This window comes from Monodelphis domestica, chromosome 8 (assembly GCF_027887165.1).
Source record: "Monodelphis domestica isolate mMonDom1 chromosome 8, mMonDom1.pri, whole genome shotgun sequence".
Lineage (NCBI taxonomy): Eukaryota > Metazoa > Chordata > Mammalia > Didelphimorphia > Didelphidae > Monodelphis > Monodelphis domestica.
This window is the reverse complement of record NC_077234.1, coordinates 240,573,721-240,591,492: the sequence shown is the minus strand read 5'-3', so window position 1 is coordinate 240,591,492 and position 17,772 is coordinate 240,573,721. Positions and strand designations below refer to the sequence as shown.

The window sequence follows — 17,772 nt, the reverse complement described above, 5'->3', positions numbered from 1 at the left end:
AAATCCATTGCCTATATTAGTTTTTGAAGTCTCTCGCCTTTTTATTTTTACAGTTCAAATCTGACCTCAGATACTTCCTAGGTATACGACTAGGGGAAGTCACTTAAATCCAACTGCCTAGCTCTTACCACTCTTCTGGCTTGGAACCAATACTTAGTACTGACTCTAAGGTAGAAAGTAATGGTTATTTTTTTAAAAAGGATACTCCCTTTTTAGCATTTTTTAAGTTCTGTTCCTTGCACTCTGGTTGTCTATACACTGATCAATAAAAATTTACATATCTTTCCAAATGTTTAGCACAATATTTTTTTGGTATTTTAAACAGAGTAGTTTGATGATGACTGATCTTTTTAGACCCAAAGCTTTAGTAGCTATAGCCTTTAATATATAATTTATTTCTTAATTATATATTACTATATTATTTGATATGTCTAATTCTTGTCTCCTCAACTCACTTAAAATATCTTTTGGCCATCAAAATATTATATGATATAGAGTTCTATATCCCTCATAGTACCAAGTGAAGTTTCTTACTGATTTGCGGTAGGTGTTTAATTATTGGTAATTGGGCTAATAGAGGTTAAAAAATGATAGGCTGCTAATTAGCTCAAAGTGAAGTAGTAGATTAGGTTGTTTTTTTTAAGAAGTTAAATAAGAATATTATTTTCAAAGGTAGTTGGTATTATTTTATGGAGTTTTCAGATCTTGTTACCTAGTAAAGCTACACAGTTGTTCTTATTTACACACCTATATTACCAATTTTGTTTGTCTTAGAATGTTCTACTAAGTGACATACTACACCCATGTTGGAGAAACCATAGCACATGTGCCCCAGCATACTGGAGGGGGCTGTTCTCCTCCCCCTCTGCACAGCACCTAAGAACATTTTCACATGCCCTGCCCTTGTGCCCAGTAGCACAAAGTGAGCGCTTCTTCTTTTCTCTGAGGTAATGAAGAGGGGTGGTGTTCCTAGGCAACTTGAGGGTACAGTTTCAGCATGTCATCTCTTAAAGGTTCACCATCACTGTACTAAACCATTTGGGTTAATTACCACTCTGAGTTTAGAGGACCTGGTCATTTTATAGGCAATGCCAATGGTATATGGATCATCTGACTGGTACTGGTGATATAATTATTAATATAATTATATTTATATATAGGAAGGGAAAAGAATCTGTTTACTCCAAACAAGGACTCAAAGTGGGTGCTTGCTCTTATTTAAAGTTCAAAAAAATTTTGAACAAAGGGAAGGGAACAAATTTTGAACTGTGAGAAAGAAACCCTAGGGAAAATTTTCTGAATTTTCTTGAAGTCTAAAACCTCTTCAATAAATGTGGTAAATAAGTTTTTTAATTAATTAGTTTATAATATGAAGCATCAGATAACTGGAAGCAGTGCTAGTTCTAAAGTTGGGTATACATGGAGTCAATGACTCAAATACTGGGGTTAAGAATATTTCTGGCAGAAGAAGCAGAAGTTGCATATTAAGTGTAAAATTTTGTGGGAAAATCCAAATACTAAATATGTTTTGTTTGAATTAGTAAGTGATTCTCCTTAATTATCTGTGGAAACCAGAATGCATAAGCTTAAGTATTTTGATATTTAAACAATCAATAGTTTTCTGTCCACAGAGCACTAAGATTTCCATAGCGTTTACATTGCCATGTTTTGTAAATCTATTTTAGGTCTCATTAAATCAGGTAGCGCATTTGTCAGAAGAAAAAACTGGCCAAGATGATTTTGCTTTTTTAATATGACTGAGGACAAATGCTCAAAGGGCATCACAATGATCACAAAGTCTTTAATTCTCCCTTAATCTATTGCAATTATAAAATGTTCTGTACTTGTGTAGACATTGCCCAAGACGGTTATATTGGATCCTAATGGAATAACACAATTACTCATTTAATTCAACAATGATCCTGGCAAACATTTTAAAAGTCCATTAAGATTTTCAAACTATTCTACACATATTATCTCGTTAGATCTTCAAAACAACCCTCAGGTAGGTGTTAGTTAATTACATTCCCATTTTATAGAGGAGGAAACTGAGAATAAGAAAGTTTAAATGATTTGCCCAAGGTCATAAAACTAGGAAGGGTCTGAGGCAGGATTTAAATTTAGGTCTTCCTGACTCCTACTCCATCATTTCACATCCACTATATGATTTAGGTAAAGAAAGCTTACTAGATCAGCAACAATTCCTTTTTAAGAAACCACACAGAAAACTGGGAAATAAACAAAAATTAGTGCAGAAAATGGAAGTATATGGAAAAATTAAAAAGTGCAAATACATTCTTAAAACTTTCCTTCATAAGATAATATTTTCAACTTTTAATTTTTTAACTTAAACATGAACTATTAATGGCAATAACAACAATAATGAAAATAACATTCTAATGACATTCCTATTTCTGAATTGTACCTCATAGGTAAAAACACACAAAGGGAGATCGGGCACTGTAGGAAGACAAGTTAACAGTAGGCCAATAAATTCTTTTTATGGGCACACTGGGTATACAATGTGGCATAAGATGCATTTATGCAAGTGATTTAAGAAGTGCTTTACTTTTAAAATGGTCTTTTCTTTAATAAGAATTGCTAGACCAGGAGAACATTTTTTTCCCATTACTGGGGGTTCTATATGTATTTGTTTTCTATTTAGAATTCTCCTTAGAAATTTCGGTAACATTGGACCTCATGGAAATCATGTGCCCACACAAATATCTATACACAATAAATAATATACAATGTATACACATAAAGCCTCAATAGGATTTATAATCACACTAGTGTATAAGAAGGCAGCTAGGAATATAGATTCTGAAAGTTAAAATTCTAAGTATATGCAGGGAAAATTGTGAGAAAATCCTTTAGCCTCTTGCATTTAGTTTTTTATTTTTTTCACATCCATCACAGAACCTTATCTAAAAGGATGGGATAATGCAAGGAACAATGAACTTGGAGTTAGGAGGCCTATCTTTGAATTCCACCTCAGATGACTCTTTTAGGTATCTATGTCCCTTACTTCTCTGTAGCTGTTTAGTCACATAAAATGGTGATAATCATATCACATGCAAACTATGGTTTACAGAAGAGTTATGAGGGGAGTTTTTGTCACCTTTAAAATGTCAAACAAATTTGAATTATGATTATTATGATTATAATGTTCAGAATACAAAAGGTTCTCCATAAAAGTTGGCTAATTTGAAAGACATTCAACACAAAATTTTTCTTTCTACATGTTCCACAGGAAAGTTTCTCACAAGAAAAAATTCCTGAACATTTAATGCCTTATAAATATTATCAAATTAAAATGACATGTTTCCTTCTAGTTGTGGTATCAAGTAAAAAGCTGGGGTGTTAGAGACAAGTTCGACAATCCTTTAATCTGTTTGAATTTCAATTATTTTAAGGATGTTTTGAATTTATTTAGGTTTTGGGAAACAAAACTTCATTTGTGATTACATTTATTAAAGTGAAAATATCATGCTAAAATTCCAAATGTGACTCTGTTCAGTACATGAGCTTGTCAAATCTCATACTTTTTAAAAGAAGTTCTTCCCCCCCCAATACTCCAATGTATAGTTCTGGATCTACTTGATTGAATAATTTTAATCTGAAATTTTTATACTACCTACTATAATGTTTAGCAAGATTATTCAATAAATGCTATTCAACAGCATTCTTCCCTTGTAAGGCTATACAACATAAACATAAAACCCTACTGGGTATGGCACTGTCCAATCATATGTAGATTATCTATAACTAGTTACAAAAAGATGTAACAAAGGAATAAGTGAAAACTGGCATTTAAAAAATCACGTAGGAATACATGCATATACAAAGATATGCACAAAGAGATTTGGAAATAATGATTTCTTGAAGAAAAATTAGTCCTATCAAGATAATTACCAGCATTCAAAAATCTGTAATTATGTTCCTAAGGAATACACATCATTAGCATTGCTAGGTGCTGGATATACATATATATTAATTTACCTGTCTCCTGAGAAATAACTAAATACTAAACAATATGAATCTATAAAACAGTGAAAACTATTTTATATTATACAGAGGTGGGGGTACTCTGATCATAGTTCTCAATAAAACACATGACAGTAAGTTTATTAATTTAAATGGATTCAGTTGATAAATGGCCCTTTAATACATCTTGAAAGACAACTCACCTGTAATCTCTCTTCAGATAAGAATATGACCCATTTTCTTTTCAACTTACCAAAATCACACAGCTTCAGGATGTCACTATGGCTGATTAAGAGATTTTCCGGTTTTATATCTGTAATAACAAATTGTTTTTAACAGGTAAACTACTTTCAATATTCATCAGGTAAATGTTTGTTTATTTTAACTACTAAATTAAATTCCAAGTAATTTGAATAGCAAACTCTGGCAGCAAAATCATGGAAACAAATTTCAAGCAAATATTCTAATGTTTCAATGAATTATTATTCAAATGTGCAAATTATAAGTTCAGAATTGCTATCCTGTTCTTTCTCCCTTTTAAAATCTTATGGGTGTTAAATGAACCCTAAAGCACAGAATGGCAAAAATATAACTGAACACATCAAGTGCTTAAAGGACAATAAAAAAACCCAATATAGATGTTTCTAAATTACCAATATTTCTATAGGTCATTCTAAATGAATGTAGAAAGCAACTCTGATTTTTTAACTATATGTTAAAGATACTCTAGGAGGATAGAAGAGGCCATAAACATTGTTTAAATGTTCTCTCTTGAAAGGCACAGTACTTTTAATTTTGTAAAAAATAAAACCACAATATTCATTAAAATATTAGAGAACATATTAGCTAGAGCAAATGCTAAAGGAGTGAAAAAATGCATGACACACAATGTCCTAACAGTTGTGACTGTTGGTTTCTATTCACATCTGCTAAATAACTGACCTACAAACTTCCATATCTTTAATACTGTGTATAAAGAGATTAAATCAGGTGTTTATCAAGATTTTCAGGACCAATGCAAAAGAACATAATGTTATTAGCAATTAATCATGACAGCAGTCTCTGAAAGCTCAAATGAATTTGCTAATTTTTCATAGAGGAGAATAAATGGGATGAAGAAGACAGAAGAGAGAATTTGACAAGCGTACAACAATATTATGTGTATATATATATATATATATATATATATATATATATATATAATTTCATAATGACCACATCCTCTACATTTTAAAATTATAATCCCTGGTTTTATTTTAACTGCCAAAAATACTAATAGCCAACATTTATACAACATTTTGAGGTTAGCAAAAGCACTTTAAATATATTATCGCATTTGTATGCTTAGAACAGTACACTTGATAAATGCTTGTTAATATGATTGAACTTGATCATAATAGTATCTACTATATGGTGAAGACTTCAAATAAAAAGTAGTGTAGATATTTTTAAGAATATGGGAAATAAGAAAAATATTTGTGTCTTCTGCTAATTATCCAAGCCTGATTCACTGTTGCTTCAATCAATGTTTAGCTCACTCTCTTACTGGAAAGCAAGATAAGGGGACTGAAAGAAAGCAGACCACAAGCTACTTCCCTTCATTGCCAGAATGCATCCCAAGACGACAAGAAAAATACCACCCCTGAAGGATGATTACTCTTTTCCTTGACAGGAATGGCTTACTGGACAATCCTTTATTTTAAATAAATAATATCAGTATAATTATGCAATGCCAGCTTCTGAATCTTTAGTAGAAGGTTCAGAGTAGGAGAGCAGGGGATAGAGAGATATCAAATTAAAGGAGTTCAGTCTAGAGAGAGGAATGCTAATAGAGGGAATGTAATAATTTTTTTGAGCTTCAGTATCCTCATCAGAAAAAGAAATGGATACATCCATACACGTGACAACTATCTCACAAAGATACTAGGTGGCTCAAATAACATAAAAAATGTTTTCCAAACCTCAGCATGATATAAACACCAGCTACTTTTTGTGTTTGCTTTTCTTTTATTCTTTGATATACATTAATCCTTGAAAACATTCAGTGCTAAGAGTGACAGTGAAATGAAAGAAAATCTTTTCTGTGTTTCTATAATATAGTTATTTTCTTATTTTTCCAATTGCCAAGCATTTTTTCTGTCTACTCTTTCCTCTTGGGGGAAAAAAATAAAAATATCTTATAAAAATATGTATCATCAAGTAAAATTAAATCCCACGTTGACCATATACAAAATTGTGTTTCTTGAGCTACTATTATTACGATATTGTCAGATCCAAGCAAATACTGACAACTGGACATATCATATCAAAAGCACCTACAGGGTGTGAATCTGGGTATTTTTGGTACCTAGTAAAGCACAAGCTGATCTGAGGAATAATACAAATTTCTCACATGTATTTAGTTGAAATGAAAATGTTTCTATACCACTACTAAATACTGTTAAGAAAAGAGAAATTCAAATGTTATTCTTGATATCTTTTGGTAATTTTCTTCTCTTCAATTATTTCTAGAGATATGTTAAATTTAGAAAATTACACACTCACCTCGATGAACAATATCATTCTTATGGCACCAGTGAATTGCCTTAATTAGCTGGTAGATATAGCTTTTTACTTTATCAGGTGGAACTCCATTTGGCATTTCTTCTAGCAATTCAAGCATATTCTAAACATCAAGTAGGTAAATATTATTAGCTAGTTTCATAAATTATGTATTAACAGTTTTAAAGGATGTTAATCTATTTACTTCATAGTATGACTGTTTTTTAAAAAAAAAACTATCATTTTCTAGAAGGTATTTCCTAAAAGATCTAAAAGTGCCAAGGATTAACAATTAAATATATACAATATTTGTAAAATTAAGACAGGTCAAAGGAAAATAAACAAACATCAAGTTACTTGAGAGATAAGAAACAGTGTTCGTTCTTGCAATCCTAAAAAGTTGAGCTTACAACATATCATACAGATGGGGAAACAGAGACCCCTTAAAAAAATAATAATATCACAGAATATAAGTTGTTTTGTTGTTTGGTTGTATCAGACTCTTCCAGACCCCATTTTAAGGTTTTCATGACAAAGATACTTTAGTTGTTTGCCATTTCCTTCTCCGGCTCATTTTACACATGAGGAAACTGAGGCAAACGAGTTAAATGCCTTGCCCAGAGTTGCATGGCTGTTAAGCGTCTAAGGCCCAATTTGAGGTGGCACTGTGGCCCACAAGTATTGGGCCTGGAGTCATGAAGATGTGAAAGTTCAAATTATTACTTTTTTAAAAATTAAATTAAATTTATTTAGTCAATTTAGATTATTCCTTGGTTACAATTTCCCTCCCTCCTCTTCCCCCACCCTTTCTGCAGCCCACACGCAATTTCATTGGGTATTACTTGAGTCCTTGCTCAGAACCCATTTCCATGTTGTGAATGTTTGCATTACGATATTCATTTAGAGTCTACCTCTCCAGCCATTTCCCCTCCGCCCATGTGATCAAGCAGTTGGGTTTCTCCTCTGAATGTGGATAGTGTTCTTTTTCTTAGATCCCTCCAAGTTGTTCAGAATCACTGCATTGCCACTAATGGAGAAATCTAATACATTTGATTGTACCACAGTGCATCAGTCTCTGTGTACAATGTTCTCCTGGTTCTGCTCCTCTCGCTCTGCATCACTTCCTGGAGGTTGTTCCAGTCTCCATGGAATTCCTCCACTTTATTATTCCTTTGAGCACAATAGTGTTCCATCACCAACAGATATCACAATTTGTTCAGCCATTCCCCAACTGATGGGCATCCCCTCGTTTTCCAATTTTTTGCCACCACAAAGAGTGCAGCTATGAATATTCTTGTACAAGTCTTTTTGTCCATTATCTCTTTGGGGTACAAACCCAGCAGTGCTATGGCTGGATCAAAGGGCAGACAGTCTTTTATCGCCTTTTGGGCATAGTTCCAAATTCCTTCCAGAATGGTTGGATCAATTCACAACTCCACCAGTAAAGCATTAATGTCCCGACATTGCCACATCTCCTCCAGCATTCATTACTTTCCTTTGCTGTCATGTTAGCCAATCTGCTAGGTGTGAGGTGATACCTCAGAGTTGTTTTGATTTGCATCTCTCTGATTATAAGAGACCTAGAACACTTTTTCATGAGCTTATTAATAGTTTTGATTTCTTTAACTGAAAATTGCCTATTCATGTCCCTTGCCCGTTTATCAACTGGAGAATGGCTTGATTTTTTTGTACAATTGATTTAGCTCTTTATAAATTTGAGTAATTAGACCTTTGCAAGACATTTTTATTATGAGGATTGTTTCCCAATTGGTTGCTTCCCTTTAACTTTGGTTGCATTGGTTTTGTTTCTACAAAAACTTTTTAATTTGATGTAATCGAAATTACATTTTGTGACTCTAAATCTTGCTTGGTTTTAAAATCTTTCCCTTCCCAAAGGTCTGACATGTATACTATTCTGTGTTCACCCAATTTGCTTATAGTTTCCTTCTTTATATTCAAGTCATTCACCCATTCTGAGTTTATTTTGGTGTAGGGTGTGAGATGTTGATCCAAACCTAATCTCTCCCATACTGTCTTCCACTTTTCCCAGCAGTTTTTATCAAATAGTGGATTTTGGTACCAAAAGCTGGGATCTTTAGGCTTATCATAGACTGTCTTGCTGAGGTCACTTACCCCAAGTCTTTTCCACTGGACCTCCTCTCTGTCTCTTAGCTGGTACCAAATTGCTTTGATGAACACTGCTTTATAATATATTTTGAGATTGGGGACTGCAAGGCCACCTTCCTTCTCATATTTTTTTCATGATTTCCCTGGATATCCTTGATTTTTGGTTCTTTCAAATAAACTTTGCTATGGTTTTTCCTAATTCAGTAAAAAACGTTTTTTGGTAGTTCAATGGGTATGGCACTGAATAATTAAATTAATTTGGGTAGGATTGTCACTTTTATGATGTTAGTTCATCCAACCATGAGCAATCAATATTTTTCCAATTGCTTAGATCTAGTTTTAATTGTGTGGAGAGTTTTATCATTGTGTTAATATAGTTCCTGTGTTTGTCTCCACAGATAAATTCCTAAGTATTTTATACTGTCTAGGATTATTTTAAATTGAATTTCTCCTTCTAATTCTTGCTGCTGATATGTGTTGGAGATATATAGAAATGCTGATGACTTATGTGGAATTATTTTGTATCCTGAAACTTAGCTAAAGTCTTTGATTATTTTGATTAGCTTTTTGGCTGATTCTCTAGAATTCTTTAAATAGTCCATCATATCATCTGCAAAGAGGGATAGCTTGGTCTCCTCATTGCTTATTTTAATACCTTCAATTTCTTTTTCTTCTCTAATTGCTACAGCTATTGTTTCTAGTACAATGTTAAATAATAGAGGTGATAATGGGCATCTTTGTTTCATGCCTGATCTTATTGGGAAGACTTCTAGTTTGTCCCCATTGCAGAAGATGTTTGCTGATGGTTTTAGATATATACTCTTTATTATTTTTAGGAAAGGCCCTTCTATTTCTCTACTTTCTAGTGTTTTCAATAATGGGAATGAGTGTTGTATTTTGTCAAAGGTCTTTTCTGCATTTATTGAGAAAATCATGTGATTTTTGTCAGTTTGTTTGTTAATATTGTCAATTATGTGGATGGTTTTCCTAATATTGAACTATCCTTCCATATCTGCTACAAATCCCATCTGATCACAGTGAATAATCTTCGTGATCTTTGCTGTCTTTATGCTAGTATTCTACTTAAGATTTTTGCATCTATATTCATTAAGGAGATTGATCTTTAGTTTGATTTCTGTTTTTGACCTGCCTGGCTTTGGAATCAGTACCATATTTGTGTCATGAAAGGAATTTGGTAGAACTTCTAATTTGCTTATTCTGTCACATACTTTCTATTATATTGGGATCAATTGTTCTATGTATGTTTGATAGAATTCATTTGTGAATCCATTTGGACTTGGGGATTTTTTCTTAGGGAGTTCTTTGATGGTTTGTTCAATTTCTTTTTCTGTTATGGGGTTGTTTAAGCAGCCTATTTCTTCCACTGATAGTCTAGGCAATTTATATTTTTGTAAATATTCATCCATATCACCTAGATTGCTATATTTATTGCCATAAAATTAGGCATTATAATTTTCAAAGATTGCCTTAATTTCCTCTTCATTAGAGGTGAGGTCTCCCTTTTCATCTTGGATACTTTCAATTTGGTTTTCTTCTTTCCTTTTTAAAATTAGATTGACCAGTACTTTGTCTATTTTATTTGTGTTTTCAAAATATCAGCTTCTATTCTTATTTATTAAATCAATAATTATTTGACTTTCAATTTTAATAATTTCTCCTTTCATTTTTAGGATCTCTAATTTAGTCTTCATCTGAGGATTTTTAATTTGTTCACTTTCTAGGTTTTTTTTTAATTTGCATGACCAATTCATTGACCTCTGCTCTCTCTAATTTGTTAATATATGAACTCAAGGATATAAATTTCTCCCTGGGCACTGCTTTGGTTACATCTCATAGCTTTTGAAAGGTTGTCTCATCATTGTCATTTTCTTCAATGAAATTATTGTTTTTATGATTTCTTCTGGAACTGATTTTGGAGAATCATATTATTTAAGATCCAATTAATATTTGATTTGCCTCTCCATGTACACTTGTTAATTATTATTTTCATTGCACTGTGATCTAAAAAGGTTGAATTTATTATTTCTGCTCTTTTGTACTTGTTTGCAATGTTTTTATGCCTTAATACCTGATCAATTTTTGTGAATGTACCATGTGCTGCTGAAAAGAAGGTGTATTCCTTTTTGTCCCTATTTCTTTTTCTTCACATATCTACTAACTCTAATTTTTCTAAGATTGCTATTTAATCCTTGAGCTCCACTAGTTTCTCCATTAGAAATTTGGATGCTATGCCATTTGGTGCATACATATTGAGTACTGATAATTTCTTCATTGTCTATAGTGCTTTTTATCAGGATCTAATTACCTTCCCTATTTCTTTTGACTAGATCTATTTTTACTTTGGCTTTGTCAGATATAATGATTATGATTCCTGCCTTCTTTTTATCAGTTGATGCCTAATAGATTTGGCTCAATCCTCTTACTTTTACCCTATGCGTATCTACCTTCCTCATGTATGTTTCTTGTAGACAGAATATGGTAGGGTTTTGGATTCTAATCCATTCTGCTATTTGCTTGTGTTTTATGGGTGAATTTATTCCATTCACATTCATAGTTATGATTATCAGTTGTGTATTTCCCAGTATTTTGATTTCTACTCTTAGTCCTGCCTTGTCTTCTTTCACTATTTCCTTCTACACCAATATTTTGTTATTAATCAGTTCCCCTAATCCCCCCCTATTTTACTTCTCTTTCTACCCCCTTTCCTTCTTATTCCCCCCTTATTTTCTTTACAATCTTCTTAAACTACCCCCACCCCCTCGTACTGCTTTTCTCTCCACCATTCCATTTGTTACCTATATACTTCCCTATAGGGCACAAATCAATTCTCTGTCCCAATGGATTGGATTTTTCTTCCCTCTTCAGGTCAATTTCAATGAACGTAAGAGCCAAGTATTTCCTGTCTCCAAATACTTTATCCATCCAGTGTATTGCTTCTTTGTGACATATAAATTCACCCCCTTTTGTTTCTATTCCTATTTCTTTTAGTATTAATCTCTTTTTTAGCTCTATTTGTATATGTAGGTAAGTAGATACACATATATGTAAATATATATACACACATGTATGTATTTATGCATACATATATCTATATACATATTTACATCATGTCATTTCATCCTATGCAGTTTGTCACTGTTCCCTCTAAGTGTAATTCTTCTAGCTGCCTAGTTGAAAATAACAATTTTAAAGAATTTTTAGTGACCTCTTTTCTTATAGGGGATACATATCATTTTAACTTATTGGATCTCTTTTAAAAAAAGGTTTGGTCTTTGTTTTGTTTTGTTTTTTCTTTTTTCTCTCTTTTTAATTAACTTTTGATGATTCTCTTGAGTTCTGTGCTTGGGCATCAAATTTTCTGTTCAAGTCTCGTCTTTTCTTTACAAATGCTTGGAATTCTTCTATTTTGTTAAATGACCATACTTTCCCCTGTAAGAATATAGTCAGTTTTTCTGGGTATTTGATTCTTGGTTGTAGACCTAGTTCCCTTGCTTTCCGGGATATCATATTCCATGCCTTTTGGTCCCTCAGTGTAGATGCAGCCAGATCCTGGGTTATTCTCACTGTGGTTCCAAGGTATCTGAATTTTGTCTTAGCAGCTTGTTATATTTTTTCCTTGGTCTGATAGTTCTTGAATTTGGTTATAACATTCCTCCTGGATGTTGTCAATTGGGGATTAAGTATAGGAGGTGATCTGTGGATTCTTTCAATCTTCACTTTTCCTTCATGTTCTAGAATATCGGGGCAGTTTTCTTGGATAATTTCCTGTAAAATGATGTCTAGGCTTTTTCTTTTGTCATGGTCTTTTGGTAGACCAATGATTCTTAAGTTGTCTCTCTCTTGGAACTATTTTTTAAATCTTCTGTTTTGTGAATGGGATGCTTCATATTTTCCTCAATTTTTTCATTCTTTTGATTTTGCTTTATAGTGTCCTGCTGCCTTGTGAAATCACTTGATTCTAGCCATTGTATTATGGTTCTTTCATCCCTGGATTTTTGATCATCCTTCTCCTTCTGGCCTAATATTCTTTGGAGGTCATCTTTCATCCTCTTTACCTCATCTTTCGTCTCCTATGCTTCATTTTCAAACTGGTTGATTTTGGCTTTCAAGATAGTATTTTCTCATTTTAGTTCAAGTGCCTCAGTTTTCAGATGACTTATCTTAGTTTTTAAGTTCTTTTCCCAATTGTATTCAGCCTCTTTTAATTGTGTTTTGAATTGTATTTTGAGTTATTACAAAGACTATCCAATTCGCTGGGTTTTCTGTTTAATTGCTTGTTTTTTTCTCCTACTTCTCTGTCCCATTTTCTCTTTGTTTATTGCCTGTATAGAAGCTGTTGATTGTAATTTCTTTTTTCTGTTATTTGCTCATATTTACCCCTTCTTTACTCCCAGCAGTTGTCTGTGCTCCTGTTCCTCTCATTGGGGGGGGGGTATTGGGCTTTTCTGTCAGTCTTCCCTCTTAAGAGTTTTGTCAGCAAATCTCTCAGTGCAGTCTCTGGGGGAGGGTTGTTGGGGTTTGATCTTCCCTGGCCTCTGGAGGCTTTGATTGGATTCAAGTCCAGCAGTCTGTGGGGGAGGGTTGTTGGAGCTTGAGCTTCCCTGTCCACTGAAGACTTGATGGAATTAAGTCCAGCTGGGTTGGGCTGGATGTTGCCTGAGGTCAAAACCTCCTGGAAGGGGGGAGCAATATGAAGGGTCTCCGCTGCCACAACTAGGATGCCTGCTCTGCTCTCCTTCTTCAACTCCTTCCCCACTGCCTGTGTTTGACACTCTGAGCCTGGCACAGCTTTGCCCACAAGGTACTACCTCCAGACCAGCGCTTTTGCCTACCCAGGGTTTCCAGCTACTGATGGAGGCTTAGAGCTCTAGTTGGGGGAGGGGTCCTGGGACCTTCTTTCTCCCTTTCCCTTAAACCAGAGCAATCCCGAATTCAGGCTTTTGGGGGGTGTTCCTTTTAAATTGAGTCCAGCAGGAGTGTTTCTTGGCTCTGTCTTATTGGTAGGTTTGATTTACAGTGCCCCTAAGGGCATTTAGTTTGTAATTGGTAAGGAATGGTTTTCAGAGGTCTGAGCTTTCACTGCCTCTACGCCGCCATCTTGACTCCGCCCCAACCCTATTCTTTATGTGAAAGAATACTAAAGATTTTGAAAAAGCACTCTGCATTAGCAGATACTCACATTAAAAAAAAACCCTTCCTTTTTTTCCTAGTAAAAACTCATATGAAAGGGCAAAGACTGGGCAAATGGGGTTAAGTGACTTGCCCAGGATCACAAAGCTAGGAAGGGTTTTAGGCCAAATTTGAACCCAGGTTCTTCGAACTACAGGCCTGTCACTGCAGTTACTATACCAACTAGTTACCCCAGCAGATACTAACTTAATATGCTTCTATAGACAAGAAAAAGATAAGACTTATTTGCTCTTAAATATTGAATTCTTAAATTTTCTAAAACAAATAATACTTTCTAAACATATAATAGACACTTAATTTTAGAGATGTATGATCCTAATTTGGGAGCAGGGTCTTAACTATTTTTCCTAAATTTAAAGGTGATCTGCCAAGCTTTCTATCAAAGGGTGACAAAAATTACTACTTGGCTGATTTTGCCACCAATCTTAAAAAAGGGAAAGGACTTCCTTGGATCCTAATCTCACATTTGCCTACTAACTGGCTCGACTTCTTTGGGCACCAATTTCATTCATTCTATGTGAGAAAAAAAGAATATAGCACAAACATTCATGGAATGTTTAGAAGAAAATGAGCACAAGTGAACCATCTAATCTCAAAATTTTTGCTGAGATCAAGAGTGTAGGATCACTTTTGGAGGATCTGAACTTGATCCATTAGAGACCTACCTTAAGAAATCCCATTTCCATCGACAATGTCTCCTTTAACTCTACTAGTCCTTAATGATTTCTCTGAATATATTGCATATCCATAAAAATCACTGTCTATATCAATACATTTTTAGCAATTAATCATTTATAATCTTTTCTTGTTCTGTATTGGTAGAGAGAGATTTCTCATTCAGGGATTCTCTAAACCAATAAAATAATTTCAGATCCACAATGTCTTGAAGAACATGTTATGATGTACTGGAAAGAATACTAACAGGCAGGAAATTGGATTTTGAATCCAAGTTTTTCTTCTGCCTCTTACTAGGTTTTAAGGAAGTGATTTAAAGTCTCAGTTTCCACCAACTCATCTGTAACTTTGAAAAAACTACCTACCTGAAAAAATGTAAACTTATAAAGGTCTCTTCTAGCATTGAAAACTATGATTCAACCTTTAGCACAAAATATAATATAATGTCAGGCAAAAAGGAGACATAATAAATATAAGATAATTTTAACTTTTAAAAATATTAAAATGGAAAAATTTGCAGGGAGGAAACTTATAACTATCTGGTTACAGGACTTAGAATTTATAACACTGCTTAATATTCATTAATTTAGTAAGCATTAAATACAGGATTATGCTACAGAAAAATTATTGAAGTACATCCTTTCACAAGAATTCTCAGAGGCCTTCTATAGGATTATTTCAAATAATTATGGTACAAAATTAAAGGAATTAATACAATGACAATAAGTTTACCAGATGATAAGAGGTTAGCATTCTAATTAATAACACCATAAAGTACATTATATGTAATTTAATTAAAAGACAATTTCATAAAAGTATTTATGGAATTTTAAAGTATTTAAATCTGTGATTGGGATAGCAATGTCTTTATTTTTAAAAACTTCAACTATATGTATAGTAATAATAATAACTGATAGTCGCAATAGATGGCAACAGCTTTTTAAATAATTTTAAAATTCATTCTAAATAAAATATCCTGGCTCCAAAGAGTTACTTACTTTTTCAACATATTCAAACACCAAATATAATTTCCCTCTTCTTCGGAAAGCTTCTTTCAGCTCCACTATGTTTTCCTGTTTTAGAGTTCGAAGCATTTTAAGCTCTCGTAAAGTTGTTTCCTTGACTTCTTCATTTTCTAAAATATAAACAATGATATGAAAGAAAATTTAAGTTAGCAAATCTAATAAAAATACTTCTAGGCAAAAAAAAATACTTCTAGGCAAGCCAAGAAAAACACATATATCCACCAAAAATAGCTCTAGTTCTAATATAATAATTAAAACTACTGCTTCTATTTTATAAGACTTAAACATGAAAAAGTCTGTAAACTGACTATTAAATGGCATATATTTATAGTGTGATGGATAAAATTATAACCTGAAATGAGGAAGAGATGGGTTCAAACAGTACCTAGACAATATCTGTATGACCCTGGGAAAATGAGGTAATATGACCTAAAGGGAAAGGAAGGAGAAAGGAATAAGCATTTATTAAGTACCTACTATAAGTCAGGCACTGTGCTAAACATTTTACAAATATTATCTCATTTGATTCTTGTAACAATCCTGGGAGGGAGGCACTATTATTATCTTAATTTTGCAGTTAAAGAAACAGAAGAAGATAGAATTGTTTTGTTTTTTGCCTAGGGTCAAACAGTGTCTGGAGCCATGTCTTCCTGGCTCTAAGCCCAGCAGCATGGCACGTACCTTCCAAGGCACCAGACTTAACATCAGGAAGATTTGAAATTAAATACCACCTCAATCACGTGGACAAGGCACTTGGACTCCCTGCCTTAGTTTTACTATCTATAAAATGAGAGAGTTGAGCTCCATGGTCTGCAGTCTTTCTAACTCTAAATCTATGATCCTATAAGCCATTTGTCCTTTCTCAGATTCTGTTTCTTCATCTACAAAATAGGGAAAATAACATATGTAAGTTGTTTCACAGAGTTTTTCTGTCAATGAAATGATACACGGAATGCAGAGTGTTCTACAAACTTTACGATGCTATGTAAATGTCAGTTATTATTATGACATTTCATATTTTAAAAACAAAGAATCAGGCCCTTTCAAATCATAGTATCATAGTGTAAAGAACTGGGGATGTCTTTAAGGGCCAACTGATCCAAATACCTCCTTCTTTTTTCTTTCTTTAAAGTTCAGTCATTTTGCAGTGAATATACTGCAAAGTAAATATCAGAATGGATAAGAACTTGAGTCGAGGTCCAGTACTCTAGAAACTCTCTAATAAAAAAGTCCTTCTGTCAGGGAAAAGGATGATTCTTAATTCCAAAATTAATTACAAATTTCCAATTGTATTTTTTAAAAATGCAAATGGCAACATATAAGTAAAACAAATATGCATAAGAACATAGACATCAAATAACAGAATTTCAAGGTTAAAGATTAACTAGGACAATGAGTACCTGAACAGTAATCCTTTCAATTGAAGCCCTTGTTCTACTTGCTACTTCAAGACTTCAATGCTTTCGAAAGTAGCCAATTTTACTTCGTGATAATTTTTTCTTTCTAGTAAATGGAGACCCGCCTCTGCAACTTCCAGTTGCTGCGTCTTGACAATTATATATAGTTTTTACTTCTGAAGATAATCTTACTTAATGGTAAATTAAGGTATGTGTATGTAGATAGAGCTCAAAGGCCAGTGAAAGACTAGTCCTAATCCTTGTTATACTGAGCATCCTGGAAGTCCATTTTGTGACTGGTAAGCCGAGCCATTTGTAATTGTCCAGAAATGATCCACAAGCAGCTTTTGCAAGAGAACAGTTTTGTTTTGCAGAGAGCCCCATGACAATGAGTGGTTGTCTATAATTGTTCCTCAGCCATCCAGTAGTCTGTACTTATCTTCAGTCAGGGTTTCAATGTAAGTGTGTGTGTGTGTTGGAAAATCTTATTTAACTAGTTAATTTAGAATATTTTTCCATGATTTCAAGATTCATGTTCTTCCCCTCCCCTTTCCCAATCCCCTCCCTTAGCTGATGTGCAATTCCACTGGGTTTTACATGTGTCATTGATCAGGATCTAGTTCTACATTATTGATATTTGCATTGGGGTGATCATTTAGAATCTATATCCCCAATCATATCCCCATTGACCCATGTGATCAAGCACTTGTTTTTCTTCTGTGTTTCTACTTCCACAGTTCTTCCTCTGAATGTGGATAGCATTATTTCTCATAAGTCCCTCAGAATTGTCCTGGATCATTGCATTACTG

General features: G+C 33.6%; 1 protein-coding gene across 5 annotated transcripts in view; it reads right to left on the bottom strand.

The window, feature by feature from the left end:
• The window catches only part of CDKL5 (cyclin dependent kinase like 5), a 295,365-nt gene that overhangs the window by 68,477 nt on the left and 209,116 nt on the right, over nucleotides 1-17,772 (bottom strand). For 4 of the 5 annotated variants that reach the window (XM_016424756.2, XM_001380680.4, XM_056808681.1 and 1 more), the window contains 3 exons: nucleotides 15,540-15,676; nucleotides 6,532-6,652; nucleotides 4,241-4,300 (listed from right to left, as the gene is read on the bottom strand). In XM_016424756.2, the coding sequence (XP_016280242.1) occupies nucleotides 4,241-4,300; nucleotides 6,532-6,652; nucleotides 15,540-15,676 (318 nt within the window). Of the gene's footprint in view, nucleotides 1-4,240; nucleotides 4,301-6,531; nucleotides 6,653-15,539; nucleotides 15,677-17,772 lie in introns of those variants that run through there. The other variant, XM_056808683.1, reaches the window with a different exon arrangement.